Below are 13640 nucleotides of genomic sequence, written 5' to 3' on the forward strand. Positions count from 1 at the left end.
AAGCCCAAAGAGGTCGCCTCATCCAGTCCCCTCATTCAGAAGTCAGCACACTGAAGCTCAGGGGGTGGGCATGGGAGGCACATGACTGGCTCAAGGTCACATAGCACGTTAGCAGCAGAGTCAGGGCTGGAATTCAGAGTTCCAGCTCCCTGCCCAATGCCCTTCCCGCTCTGGTTAATTCTACCCAGAGGCCAGGCCGCCCTACTGGAGGCCTGGGCAGTCGCCAGCTCCCACCTCTGCACAGCTGGGAGCTCTAGAGGCTTCCCTCGCCCCGGCCCCCGGGGCCCCGGGCCCCCTCAGGCCCCTGCTCCCCAGTCGTTTTGCTTCATGGTAGGCCACACCCAGCTGAGGCCGCCCAGCACACAGACGGGCACGGGGCAACCACAGCCCAGGCTCAGGCGTTTCCATGGCAACTCCAGGGGGCCCGGAAGTCAGCCAAATAGAGTCCAGGTCCAAAGTGATGGCAAAAACTCAAACGGCTCGTTGGACGGGCAAGGCCCCGGACCCAGAAGTCCCACCTGTGCCAAGAAGCCAGCTCTCCCAAACCACGGTGCCCCGCGCAGCACAGCGGAGAGCGGCTCGGGGCTGGGGAAGGAGACGGGCCGTGGAGGCAGCCAGCCTGGGCTCTGGTCCCAGCTCAGCCGCTACCAGCTGGTGACCCCACAGGCCAGTTCGTCACGCTCACGGGGGCCCTGACATCTCATCAGGATGGTCGTGGGGACTGGAGAGGCAGACAAAAAAGCAGCGGCCGCTGCTGCTTACCAACAACCTCCTGTGCATCACCTTACCTCACGGGCAGGCCCAGGCCAGGAGGGGAGGGCTGTGGCAGGGCTGGGAGGCAGGGGAGTCCTGGCTAACGATGGCCAGGACAGAGGCTCTCGGCCAGCACGCTGAGGCCTACGCGAGCCTGGAACAGACCCTCTGCAGGTCGGGGCCGCAGCCCCGGCCCCCCTGAGGGGCTATGTCCTAGAGCACCTCAGTGCAGGGGGGCACCCCCACCCCTCTCCCCGAGCCCCTGCCCCCAGGTAGGGCTGCAGCTAACGGTGGGGACACCTTTGCACTGAACCCTCCAGGGACAGGCCCCCAGCCTGGATGGGTGCCGCCGGGGTGACCCCGCGGCCGTGACGCCTTCGGAAACCCTCCAGAACAGACGCCCGTGGGGGCCTAAATGTCCTTGGATCTTTGCTTCCATCTCTTGAACTCTGCACACACGCCCCGTGACAGGCCTGCCAGTGCTCGGCGTGAAGCACGCTGCCGGCCAAGGTGGCATTCCCAGCATCACTCGGCTGGAGCTCAGGCCCAGGGACGGCTGTGCCCCAATGACGTCCCCTCGAGGAAGGTCTTGGTGTGGCCCAGCCTGGGCCCCAGCCACCCGTCGGCACTGAGAGGAGAAACGCTCCTTCCCTCAGCCCCCATGTCCCTGCTCCTTTGACGGGGAGAACCCCACGCACGCCCTCATCCAGCTGGCAGGACATAGCACGGACCTCGTCCACGCTGGGAGGGGGCTGGGGCCAGCGAGCGTTCTCCCGGAAGGCAGACTGAGTCCTGGGCTCCCAGGAGGCCAGCCGCAGAGCCCGAATCCTGGAGAGAGGCGGCGGGCCGGGAGGCCCAGACAGCGGCCGACAGGCTCACATCTGTTGCCACGCTGGTTGGACAAGGCCCTGGCACTCCGGGCCCCTAATTCATCTGGCCGCCTGCACAGAGCTGATGGGGCGCATCTGCCCGGTCCGGGGCGGGAGGCAGGTGCAGGCGGAGCGGGAGTGGTGTCTCGGGACCCAGCAGATGGGCACACGCAGGTTCTGGTATGTCCCTCAGGAGCTCCACAGGCTCGCCGCCCCCGGAGATTCACTGGGGGTTCTCTTCGCTCCCACAGGGGGCTCCTCAGGAGGTGGCAGGCGGGGGGCTTGGAGGGGGCTAAGGATGCTCCCCAGCCTACACACCCCCAGACCCTGAGGGCTCCACAGAAGGAGTATGAGGCGGACGATGGCTCCCCAGACAGGTAGGGGTTTCTTTCAGGGAGGCCCTGGGAGCCGCAGCTGGTCTCAGACTTTACTACCCATGAATAGCCTGAGCCCTGGCAGTTGGGGAAAGGGGAAGGGGGGTTGGAAGTCACCCCAGATCAGCCTTCTCCGCAGGAGTCCTAGGACCAGATGAGCCACGGGCAGGGTGGACCCTGAACAGCCTGCACTCCATGGACTCTGCCCTTCTACCCCACCCCTGCCTGGCCCGAAAGGTACGTGAGAATGCCCGCCATGCTGGGAAAGAGCTCACGAGACTCAGCAGGGCCTCCCCATGAATCAATAAATAATCAATCAATAAATAAAGGCCTACAAAGGCTGACTTCCCCAAGCCCTATAGAAATGAACAGCATCTGTCCTTCCCCCCCTACCCCCCGAAATGTTTGGTGGGGGGACCGACACCAGGGAAAACATCAGCCAAGGCCGTGAGAGGCAGGAAAAGCAGGATGGGGCACGAGTCAAGAAAACTCTCCTTCCCCAGTGGGCGTGGGCAAGCCCTGCCTCTGAGGGCAGCTGGGGGGACCAGAGTTAGCCGTGGAGAAGTGCCTCGAACAGAGCCGGGCACAGATGCCTCGCGAAAGGGCTTGCCACCATATTGTCGCTGCCGCTGCCCCGGCCGCTGCCCCCCCCCCCCAGCAGCGCTGGGAAGCTCACCCGTCTCTCTCACTGCACCCCTAAATCAGGCTGTGGCACGGGGAACACACCCCCATCTCCCGACACCACCTGCGGGTACACAAGCCCAAGACCCGTCACGTCCCTCCTGCCCCCCCAGCCGCCCTCTAAACCCTCATCAGATCGGCCAGCCCTACGCCGGCACACTCCCCAAATGTGTCCCCGTGTCCCCCACTGCCTCCTCTGGGACCAGGACAAGAAGGAGGAGAGTGGGGCCGACACACTCCCACGTCGAAGGGAATATTATATATAACACAGTTTGGGGCAATAAAAATTAATGCCAAAAAACCCACGGTGAACAATCAGTGAGACTGAAATAAAGACAGCAACGGTCTCTGCCCTGGCACGACTGTGCCTCACCCTAATCCCCGCCTGTCACTCACCCAATAAATGCAGCCAAGCCAAGGTCACAATTTGCTGATTTGACTTTGTAAGTATTATCTTGAGAATTAGGATCAGGTGAGTTCTTGCTCCCCTTGCTCTAGTCTGGACCTACCTCCACTTGTACCACGTCCTGCCACAGCTTGGCGGGACAACCACCCCCACCCCCCCCCGGCCGCCAAGGTCCATATCGGTCTGTCTCTTGCCCCCAGACGATCTTTCCAAAATGTACATCAGATCGTGCTGCTCCCCTGTGTGGAGCCATCCTTGGGGTTTCACTGTCCTGAGAACAAAACCCAAACCCGACGAGCCGGGGAAGCTGGCTGGCCCACTGTGCCCACATCAGACTTCATCGACGGCCTCTCCGCCCGGCTCCCCGAGCTGCAGCTGCCCAGACTGTTCCTCTGGGCTGCCCTGTCTGTTTGGAATATCCTTCCCCTGGGCCCTCAAGGGACTGCAGCCTGCTTGGCGTTCAGGTCTCAGTTTAAAAGCCACCTCCTCCATGAGACCCTCCCTGCCCCCTTGTCATGGGGCCCCACCTCTGTATCCATCACAGCTGACTTATTTTCTCTATAACACACATCACTCTTCTGCGTTTCCCTGTGTTAGCCGGGGTGCCGCTGTCTGTCTCCAGGTTAAAAGCCACAGGAGGGTGGGGCCCTTGTATGTTTTGGTCACCACCATAAACCCAGCGTCCAGCACAGGGCCTGGCACACAGTAGGTGCTCAAAAATTATGTACAGAACAGACAAAAGAACGAGTGAATGAGTGAATGAATGAACGGACATCTCAAGGGCATGTGTGCTTCGTGCCCCAGTCTACACCCCAATGAGCTTGTCTCTTGGGGCTTACGTATCTGGGCCGAGGTCCCAAGCCTGCTCCCGCTCCCCAAAGCTCACATGACCCCCTCACCCAGGGAGGAGGACGGGCAGGGATCACTCCAGATGGAGGGGCCAGGACATCGGGGACGGAAGCCAGTGGAGCGAGCGTCCCGGTGGTTAAGAACACGGGGGCTGGAATCAGGCGAAGCGAGTTTCCAATTCCTGGACCCATCACTACTGGCTGTGTTTTTAGAAACTCACGCCGCCTATCTGTGCCTTAGTTTCCTAACCCGTGAAACTAATCTAGAAACATCTATGCATGGGGTTCTTATAAATATTAAAACAAGAGAGTGGTGGCAAAGCGGGGGGGGGGGGCGGAATACAGTAGGTGCTTGACAAATGGAGGTGTGGCGGCTGCAGCCAGAGACCAGCTCCCGGCTGGCGGCCTCATAAAGGGTCCAACCCACAGTCTGGCAGAGCCCCTTGGGCATATTCCGGCCTATCTTCTTAGCTGGAGTCGCACCATCAACTGATGAGATCACTGCTATTCGTTAGCTCAAAACCATGGAATTTTTCCATTCACTTGACCCACAGAAGGCGTCTATCCTCTTTGGTGGGAAAGCGGGCTCCTAGAGCAACAAAAGGTCTTGACCGACTCCGTCAGCGAGAGGTGGGGAAGCCGGGACTGCAGCCGGGCCCTCTCCAGCGGTGGGCACACCCTGGAAACTCTGGTTCCCCCGGGAGCCACCTTCGTGGTGGGCTCGGGGAGATAGATCCATTCCACACTCACCTGCAGGCTGAGGCCCCGGGGGGAGAAGGCAGGAATGCAGCAGGCCAGGATGGGGCACCAGAACGGGGCTCTGCTTTTCTTGTCCTCGTCCGGACACAGCCAGCCCGGCTGGTTCTCCTCCCCTACAGCAAGAGGAAGGAGGTGGGTCAAGCCGGTCAGAGCCCCGCAAAGCCCAGGGGGCCGCCCCCAGCCCCACGCCTGCCCAGCCAAGAGGAAAGGTGACCTCACTCCATGGTCATGGCAAGCAGCGAGCCGGGGAACCTAAGGCTTGGGTCCTAGAGACGAGAAAGGGTTTCAAAAAGCATGTGACGCTGAGCACAGTCCCCAGGCCCTGCTGCCTTCACTGAGAGCTTCCGGACATGCTTCTAGAGGTGGGAGATGGCCCCCCGAACAGGCTGAAAGATGATGCAGCCATGCCGCTCTCCGCCTGACTCTGAGGATGACGGTCAAGAGGATGACTCCCTCCTGCTCCCTTCGAGACCTACCCTGAGTCCCGGGTGGCATCTGCCTCCAAGTCCCCAGGCCAGCTGGACACTGAGGCCCCGACCCTGGACTCACATCCGCCAAACTACACCCTGCCACGTCTCCTCCCCATGGGTCAGGGCTCCCTCACACGGCACCACCTCCAAGAAGTCCTCCCTGACCACCCTGCCTACGATGGGCCCCTCTCTCGGAAACCGGTTCTAAAGACCACATCTTACTTCCCGCATCGCCTCACCTCAATCTCAAATCATTTTGTCTGTTTCCTGGTTTATGGTCTGTCTCCTTAGGTCTCTGGAATGTGACCTCGAGGCAGCAAGACCTGGTCTGTCTTGTTTGCCACGGTCTCCCTGGCACCCAGCGCGCTGGAATGTTCCGCGAGCACGGACGGATGGGGTGAATGAAAAGCGGGGGCGGCGGGGGGGGGGGGGCGTGAGCGAGCAGGTGGAACTCTCCCTGCACAGGAGCCCAGCCTTCTTTGCACCCCACGTGGGGACAGCAGGGGCACGGTGCTACAGACACGTTCCCAGGCCTCGCTTTCACAACAATCGAGCACAATCAGGATCACGATGTTCGCTTTAAGGGCAACGACGCCGAGACCGACCCTTGGGGATTAGGTAACGGGCTAGGTCACGTGCATGGCCTGGTGGCAGAGTCCAGGTGGGGACCTGGGTCTGTCCGACACAAATGCCATCTCCCAGCAACCAGCCCCCCGCTGAGGCCCGTGGGTATCACCGACCCTGGACAGCCAGGAGGTAGCTCTGCCCTGGAGAGGCACAGGACAGGGTGCCCCAGGGGACAGGGGCCACTGAATGCAACGCCAGCAGGCTGAGCTTCGGGCCTGGGAGGAGAGGTCTTCCGCAGAAGGGTTGTGACGGCGGCCATCCCCACCCACACAGTGGCAAGGAGGAAGCTGGAACCCGGGCCCACCCCGGCCAAGCAAGGGTCAGCTCAGCCCCACAGGGCCCACCAGCCAGACGGGCTTCCCGTGCTCACTACTGTCCCCTACAGTCGTCCCCCCCACGACAGCCACTGGACCTCGCCATTCCCGCATCCATCGAGTCCCATCCACTTGGAGTAAGATCCAACCCTTCCAGAACTGTGAGGACACTCCTTCAGGCTCCACTGCCCTAGGCTCTCCTCAGCAACTTAGGCCCAGGATGTTCCCTCTCTGCCCTCCAGGCCCGGCTCCTCGCCTCCTGTCACCTTCTGGGAGCAGCCCTAAGTGACCATCACCCTCCCCTGCCCCTCCATCACCTGCCATCTCAGCCCCTGGTCTGTCGTGGCCCTTAACACAGTTTCTGGCGCTTTTACTGACTTGCCTCTTTTTTCCTCTGTGTGCATAAATGTGTGTGCATGCGTGTGTGCACGCGTGTGTGCATGCGTGTGTACCTCCATAAGTGTGTGGGTGCGTGCGTGTGTGCATGCGTGAGTGTGTACCTACATAAGTATGTGTGCGGAAGTGTGTGTACAGGAGTGTGTGTGTGCATGAGTGTGTGTGTGCAGGAGCATGTGCATGAGTGTGTGTGTGCATGAGTGTGTGCACAAGTCTGTGTGCATGCGTGTGTACCTCCGTAGGTGTGGGTGTGCGTGCGTGTGTGCATGTGTGAGTATACCTACAAAAGTGTGTGTGTGGAAGTGTGTACAGGAGTGTGTGTGTGCATGAGTGTGTGTGTGCAGGAGCATGTGCATGAGTGTGTGTGGGAGTGTGTGTGTGCATGAGTGTGTGCACAAGTCTGTGTACCTGCATAAGTGTAGGTGTGGGTGTGCGTGCGTGTGTGCATGCGTGAGTGTGTACCTACATAAGTGTGTGTGCGGGAGTGTGTGTACAGGAGTGTATTGCATGAGTGTGTGCATGAATGTGTGCGGGAGTGTGTGTGTGCATGAGTGTGTGCATAAGTCTGTGTGCATGCGTGTGTACCTCCGTAGGTGTGGGTGTGCGTGCATGTGTGAGTGTACCTACATAAGTGTGTGTGCGGAAGTGTGTGTACAGGAGTGTGTGTGTGCGGGAGCATGTTCATGAGTGTGTGCAGGAGTGTGTGTGTGCATGAGTGTGTGCACAAGTCTGTGTGCATGCGTGTGTACCTGCGTAAGTGTAGGTGTGGGTGTGTGTGTGTGCATGTGTGAGTGTGTACCTACATAAGTGGGTGTGCGGGAGTGTGTGTACAGGAGTGTATTGCATGAGTGTGTGTGGGAGTGTGTGCGGGAGTGTGTGTGTGCGCACAAGTCTGTGCATGCACGTGTGTGTGTGGGTGTGTACCTACATAAGTGTGTGTGAGTGGGTGTGCGTGCATGAGCGTGTGCGTGTTTGTGCTCATGTGTGCCCATGGGCTCCCCGACTACGCCTGTGTTCTGTGTGAGGTATGTCAGTCGTACCTCAATAAAGTGGCTTTTGAAAATGCCACCGCCACCACAGAAAGGTGGCGTCTCCGTGTGGGTCACGGCGAGAGCAGCTGGGACAAGGTGGCAGGAGGCGATGCTCGTCCAAGACATCCGTAAATGTCGGGCATCACCACGTGCGCAACCTGCTTCGCCAGAGGCGCCAGCCCTCCGCCCCACTGGCTCCCGAAGCCGGATCCCGTCACTGAGGAGATGAGGCCACCACGGAAAGGCCAACTACGGCAGGGCCCAGGCACCCTCACAGCAGTGCCGACGCGCACCACACGGCACGGTTTACAAGGCTCTGCCCCGCGTGAGGCTTCGTTTCGTCCTTGGGGCCGCCGGGAGCGGTCGGTGATCGCGTCCCCCTCCTACCCCGGAGGGGACCGGAGGCCAGGAGGAGAAGCCCAACGCTGGGCCCAGGAGGCAGGGGACCGACCGGCGGGGGCACCCTGCCTGGGCCCGCAGCACGGGGTGTGACAGCCCAGACGGCCCGCCCTGCGGGGCAGCCGCCTCCACCTCGGCAGGGGACATCACCACACGGCGTCCTGGACAAGCTCCCGGCCGGCGACAAACGAAGATAGATGGGACTCGAGTCCGCCCTGCTCTCAGGGAGCTTACGGTCACGCAGCCCCCCCCCCAGGCCCCACGAGAGCCCTGCAGGCCACTCAAACCGACCGCCCCCCACCCCCCCGGAGCTCCAGCTCCTTCCGGGAGCCCAGCCTGTGAACATCAACCCTTCCCCCCACGCCCACGGCCCACCGAGTCCCGGCAATTTATTATTATATATTTTTTTAATGATCTGACCTTCTCCTTCCAGATGGTGCCTTCCCTGCCTGCGATCGCGAACGTTAAAAGAAAATGGAGTTGTTGCTCCCCATCTGCCACTGCCATTGTTCCTGTCACAAAACCAGAGCGGCTGAGACCAAATTAGAAGGCTGTTGCGGTCGAAAATTGAGAGCCCGCTCGGGATAAGTGACATTAAGAACTGGCACGATCGGCAAGGCCTCGAGTTCCAACTGACATTAAGTGGGGGCTTATTTAGAGCCCAGCTCTGTTTGTCGGCACCCACCGAACACGAGAGCACCCCAGGGGGCAGCGGGGGGGAAGCTCCGGGGCTGGAGGCCACGTCCCTTTCCACTCCCCCCACCTCACAACCCCACCCGCGGCCGGAGGCCGACTCTGCCAGGAAGCCCCTGGCAGATCCCCCAGCCGCCTCCAGCTCGCTGTGCGACACAGAGCAGACACTTAACCTCTCTGAGTCTGTGGCCTCATCTGGAGGACGGGGGAAATGCCTCCAGCCATTCAGTGTCATCGTGAGCGCTGGGAAGAAAGGATTTGATGCCTGGCATGTGCCAGGCCCACAGGAAATGAAGCTCACGGAGATCACCGTCCCCGAGGGGAGGAGTCTACGGGTATGCTCGAGGGCGGCCACCCCGCCTCCACCATGCTGAGCCCCCGGCCCCGCCCTGCTTCTCTACCCCAACCTGCCCCCAAAGCCTTCCTGCGCTCATTCCCAGCGCTGTGCCTATCCTGCCACCACTAGCCCCAGGGGGACAGGCCGGACCACCCTTCTCTACTTTCCAAATCCGAGGCTGCCCTCGAGGCCCTCTCATGCCCCCGGTGCCACGGAGATGCCGCTGGCCGCAGTCACGGACGTGGGGGGCCGGTGGGACCTCGGCACCCCTCTTTTCCCAATACCGCCCATCGTGGAGATGGAGAGACATGGTGCCCCGAGAGGCCAGATGAATGGCTGTGGTCGGCCAGCTGGGCTAATACCCCTCCAGAGGGCAGACCCGAGGGCTGGGGCAGGTCCCGGCACCCGCCTCTGCACTGGTTGAGGGTTAGTGGAGATGAGAGTTCAGCACGCGGCCTGGGCCACACTCAGGATCCTTCACTGGCTCGCAGTCAGGTGGAACAGAGGCCGGGTAGAAACCAGATCAGGATGCTGTCCACAAGGAACAGCCGCCCGTCCCATCCAGAGTTTAAGTTCCACGCCCCTGGCCCTGGTGTTCTGGAAATGCGGCCCGTTCTTCCACCCGCCTGCTTCTCTCCCCATCACTCATCGGCTCTGGTCACCACAGGACCTTTGCACTTGCTCTTCTGAAGCCTAGACTGCTTCGGCTTCGGATGTCACCTCCTCAGAGGCCCTCCCTGATGGCAGCCCTGGCCCCCGGGCTCGGTGACCGTCATGCCGCCCAGCTGTGTCCCCTAAACAGCACCGTCTCCCCCTGTTGATTTGCCCCTCGTGTAATATCTGTCTGCCCCTCATAAATTATAGGTTCTATCCGTGAGGACGAGGGCTGGAAAGTTAACCAAGTCAGACACAGCGAGGAGTGGGGGCCCAGGCCGTGCCTTCGAGGATGTACCCTGAGAACCTGGCGGCAGCCGGCAGCCTGCCCAGCCCGGGTCCTCTGGGAAGGGGAGAATAAGGACTGTGGTAGGAGAGGCCCCAGGGGTCCGTGGAGTGGAAAAGCCAGGAATACAGCACTTGGAGGGCTTCAGGTGAGGGGACATGGGAAGGTGGAACCAGAAGCCCGCAGCCACGCCTCTCCCTCCTCTGGGGGAAAGAGGTCCCAGCTCTTTTCTGGAGCCTTTATGAATAGGGAACTAATTGGCAGAGGGTGGGAAGGTGTCCCACCCCCATTCTGTGCTGAATCGTATGCGACCTCAGCCCGGTCACTTCCCCGTCTAGGCGATGCGGGTGCCCACTGTCCTCAGAGTTTCTTCCATGTGCCAGGTGCTGGCTTCCCCGAACATGCACAAGAGCCCCATGAGGGCACTGGCTTTATCCCCCCTTTCTGGTGGAGACGGGCCTCTGAAGGCTCAATCATCGGCCCAGGATCGCAGAGCTGGTAAAGGGACAGAAGTGGGAAATGAAAGCCAGGCAGCCCGGATCCATTTCACAAGGCCCGAAGATCCCCAAATGTAAGAGGGGACAGGACCACGGGAGCCCTAGTCCAAGTTACCAGGAGGGAGCCTGCCTTTCCCCAGAGCGCACGGCACAGTGGGGGCCCCACTGGGATGTGAAATGGGTCCCCAGATGCCCCGGGCACCCTGGCCTTTCCTCCCAAGGGGCAGAACTGACCCCCCCCCGCCCACGCTGAATCCCAGGCACCCCCATTCCGGTCCTCTCCTTTCTCAACGTGGTAGTCAGGAAAAGAGGAAGACAGGGGGGAAAAATTAAAGGAATCACATCCTTTGTGAATAAATGTTTTTAACATATTCTGTTACTAACAGGCTCGTATTATCCCCCACCCCACCCAACCAGGCACTGCAGATAAAAAAAAAAAAAAAAAAAAAAAAAAAAAAAAAAACAGGCAAAATAAAAGGAACAAATTATTCAAGCCCCAGGGGAACCCAGGCTTTCAAATAAGATTTCAAATGACTCTCCTTCCATTAAAACTTTTGCTGCAGTGAAACCGCGTGGAGATAAAGCGGCTGAGCGTCACAGGCAGCCGAGAAAGGAGAGGCTCACCCCGTTCAGCCCGTCTCCCTCCAACGCCAAAGCCCAAGCCCCACTCAGCAAAGCAGCGGGAGACTGACCCGCCTTTAGAGCAGGTGTAAAATCGGCCCAGGCGCGCCCGAGACCAAAGTGCTCCCAAAGTGCTCCGCAGGCCTGCGGGGAGTCACGTCAGCCTTGCTTGAAATCCTCTCTCCTCCCTCCGCAGCCCCCCTGGTCACCCAGAAACATCCAGCGGAGGCCTGTGCCGCATCAGCAACAGATCCAAGAAGGGCCTGGCTCCCCCAGAGCAACCATCTCCTCCCCATTCCCTCCCGCCTCCACATGCCCTCTGGGCCCAGCAGGCAGAGTGATCCACTCAAGTGGAACCCAGTTCAGGGGGCTGTCCAGCTCTCACTGCCATGAGGAACGGCCCCCGTCCCATCCAGAGTTTAAGTTCCACGCGCCTGGCCCTGGTGTTCTGGAAATGCGGCCCGTTCTTCCACCCGCCTGCTTCTCTCCCCATCACTCATCAGCTCTGGTCACCACAGGACCTTTGCACTTGCTCTTCTGAAGCCTAGACTGCTTCGGCTTCGGATGTCACCTCCTCAGAGGCCCTCCCTGACGGCAGCCCTGGCCCCCGGGCTCGGTGACCGTCATGCCGCCCAGCTGTGTCCCCTAAACAGCACCGCCTCCCCCTGTTGATTTGCTCCTCATGTAATATCTGTCTGCCCCTCATAAATTACAGTTTCCTTGACAGCAGAGATCTTTCAGTTTTCATCACCGCTCTTTCCCCCCAGGCCTAAACTCACAGTAAAGACTCACTCAATATTTTTGAATTGATGAAAGCCAGTGACAAAGGTCCTAACCTCTTCCCAGAAATGTTTCAAAGCCTAGAAAAAGATCACTAGAAACGACAACCAACAATGGAAAAGCAAACAACAACAACAAAAATGTCCCTGCCACCAGCCAGAGGCAGCAAATAGGAATGCTAGTGCGTCACAGGATATGGCAATGCTGAATGACAAGGACCCAGGCCTTTTGTCAATTCAAAACGAGGACAAAGAAAGTAATGACAACTTAACAGATGTGTTTTGCAGACAGAAACTCTCCAACGTGAGAAGGCAGAGAGACAACGGTCCAGACTGGGCTCTGGGGGCCGAGGGCCCAGGGTCTGAACCCCAGCTCGGCCCCTTCCTTCTAGGTGAGCTCGGGCAAGTCACTGGCCCTCTCTGGGCCTCAGAACCCTCTCCGGTAAAAGGGGGATCACGACAGACCTGCCTCCTAGGGTCATCGTCAATGTGAAATGAAAGAGATGTGTGTAAAATGCGCAGAAAAATGCCCCAGAGGAAACGCTGTCCACACATGTCTGGTATTTACCTACGTGATTATCGCAGGGGGAGTAGGAGAAAGAGATCACAAGGAGGTCCTGCTTGAGAATCAGTTTAATCTAACCCGCACCGTGTGGCGTTTTTCTTTTGGTAGCAGCTTTACTGAGACAGAAGGGGGTGGCCACGAAACCGCCCTTCTCTAACGTTGACGTCACTGGTTTCTAGCACGTTCTGAGTGGAGCGACCATCACCACTACCTACTTCTAGAACACTTTCGTCACCCCCCCTCCACCAAAAGAAACCCCCTCAGCAGCCACGCTCCAACCGCCCTCCCCCAGGTCATTTATGTGGTGAACTGCCATCACTTGATAGATGGGGAAACTGAGGCTCAGAGAGGAGCAGTGGCTTGTCCAGGGTTACGAGGCAAAGCCTCAGCGCTCAGAACTGGCTCCGGTATTTCTCCACCGCACGACCTCCCTCCAACTCAGAAGCCCCCCGCCCCCACGTGCGCGCACACACACACACACACACACACACACACACACACACACACACACCCAGGCCTCCCGGCTCCGCATTCCTCTCCGCATTCCTGTCTCCTGCGGCCCTCTCCCCAGGCCTTTACTCACGGAGTCCAATCTTGGCCAGGTGCAACCTGTTGACCCAGGAGATCTTGCTCAGGGGGTTGGGGGTGATGAAGACCACCATGAAGCTGATGGGGCGGCCAGATCTGCGGCAAGAGGGTGACGAGCGTGAGTGAGTGTCCACAGCGAGCACCCAGCTCTTCCCTCGACCATGCGCACTCTCAGTGTCACTGACTCTGCTCGGAGCACCGAAGGGTGGCCAGAAAGGCTGGCGGCCGGCAAAGCCAAGGTCTCCTGGGGGAGGGGTCCCTCCACCCACCGTGGCCCCGGAACGGAGGTCCCTCCCCAAAGCGATCACGCCGCGTTCCGCAGCCCAGCCTCCAGCACCTGCCCTGCCCGGGCTTCCCGGTCAGCTCTCCACGGGCCTGTCAGACACACGAGCACGTCCAACCGGGAGCCCGTGCAGGCAGGAAAGGGCCCTCTCGGACTCCCAGGACCGGGCACAGTGTGGGTATCCGGCAGACATTTGTGGAATGGACGCACGAGTGAATGAAGCCGTGAATGAATGAGGTTGTGCCCAGGCTTGGGCAGCTAGGGGCCGCTATGGTCACAACACTGTCCCCTCACCTTGGAGCAGCGCCCTCAGAGTCCTCTGGGGCAGGCTCTCGCCAGGAGCCATCCCGGGAGGCAGGCAAGGCTAGTGTCACCAACTCCGCACAGAGAAAGGGGTGCGGGGGCAGGAA

General features: G+C 59.9%; 1 protein-coding gene across 4 annotated transcripts in view; it reads right to left on the reverse strand.

The window, feature by feature from the left end:
* The window catches only part of ARHGEF10L (Rho guanine nucleotide exchange factor 10 like), a 72098-nt gene that overhangs the window by 40701 nt on the left and 17757 nt on the right, over window positions 1–13640 (reverse strand). For all 4 annotated transcript variants that reach the window (XM_047083252.1, XM_047083251.1, XM_047083250.1 and 1 more), the window contains 2 exons: window positions 12943–13043; window positions 4682–4803 (listed from right to left, as the gene is read on the reverse strand). In XM_047083252.1, the coding sequence (XP_046939208.1) occupies window positions 4682–4803; window positions 12943–13043 (223 nt within the window). The remainder of the gene's footprint in view (window positions 1–4681; window positions 4804–12942; window positions 13044–13640) is intronic.

The sequence above is a fragment of the Lynx rufus genome, unplaced genomic scaffold (assembly GCF_022079265.1).
Source record: "Lynx rufus isolate CCGP_SWC_20201006 ecotype Redwood Valley unplaced genomic scaffold, mLynRuf1.p SCAF_2, whole genome shotgun sequence".
In the NCBI taxonomy this organism is placed as follows: Eukaryota; Metazoa; Chordata; class Mammalia; order Carnivora; family Felidae; genus Lynx; species Lynx rufus.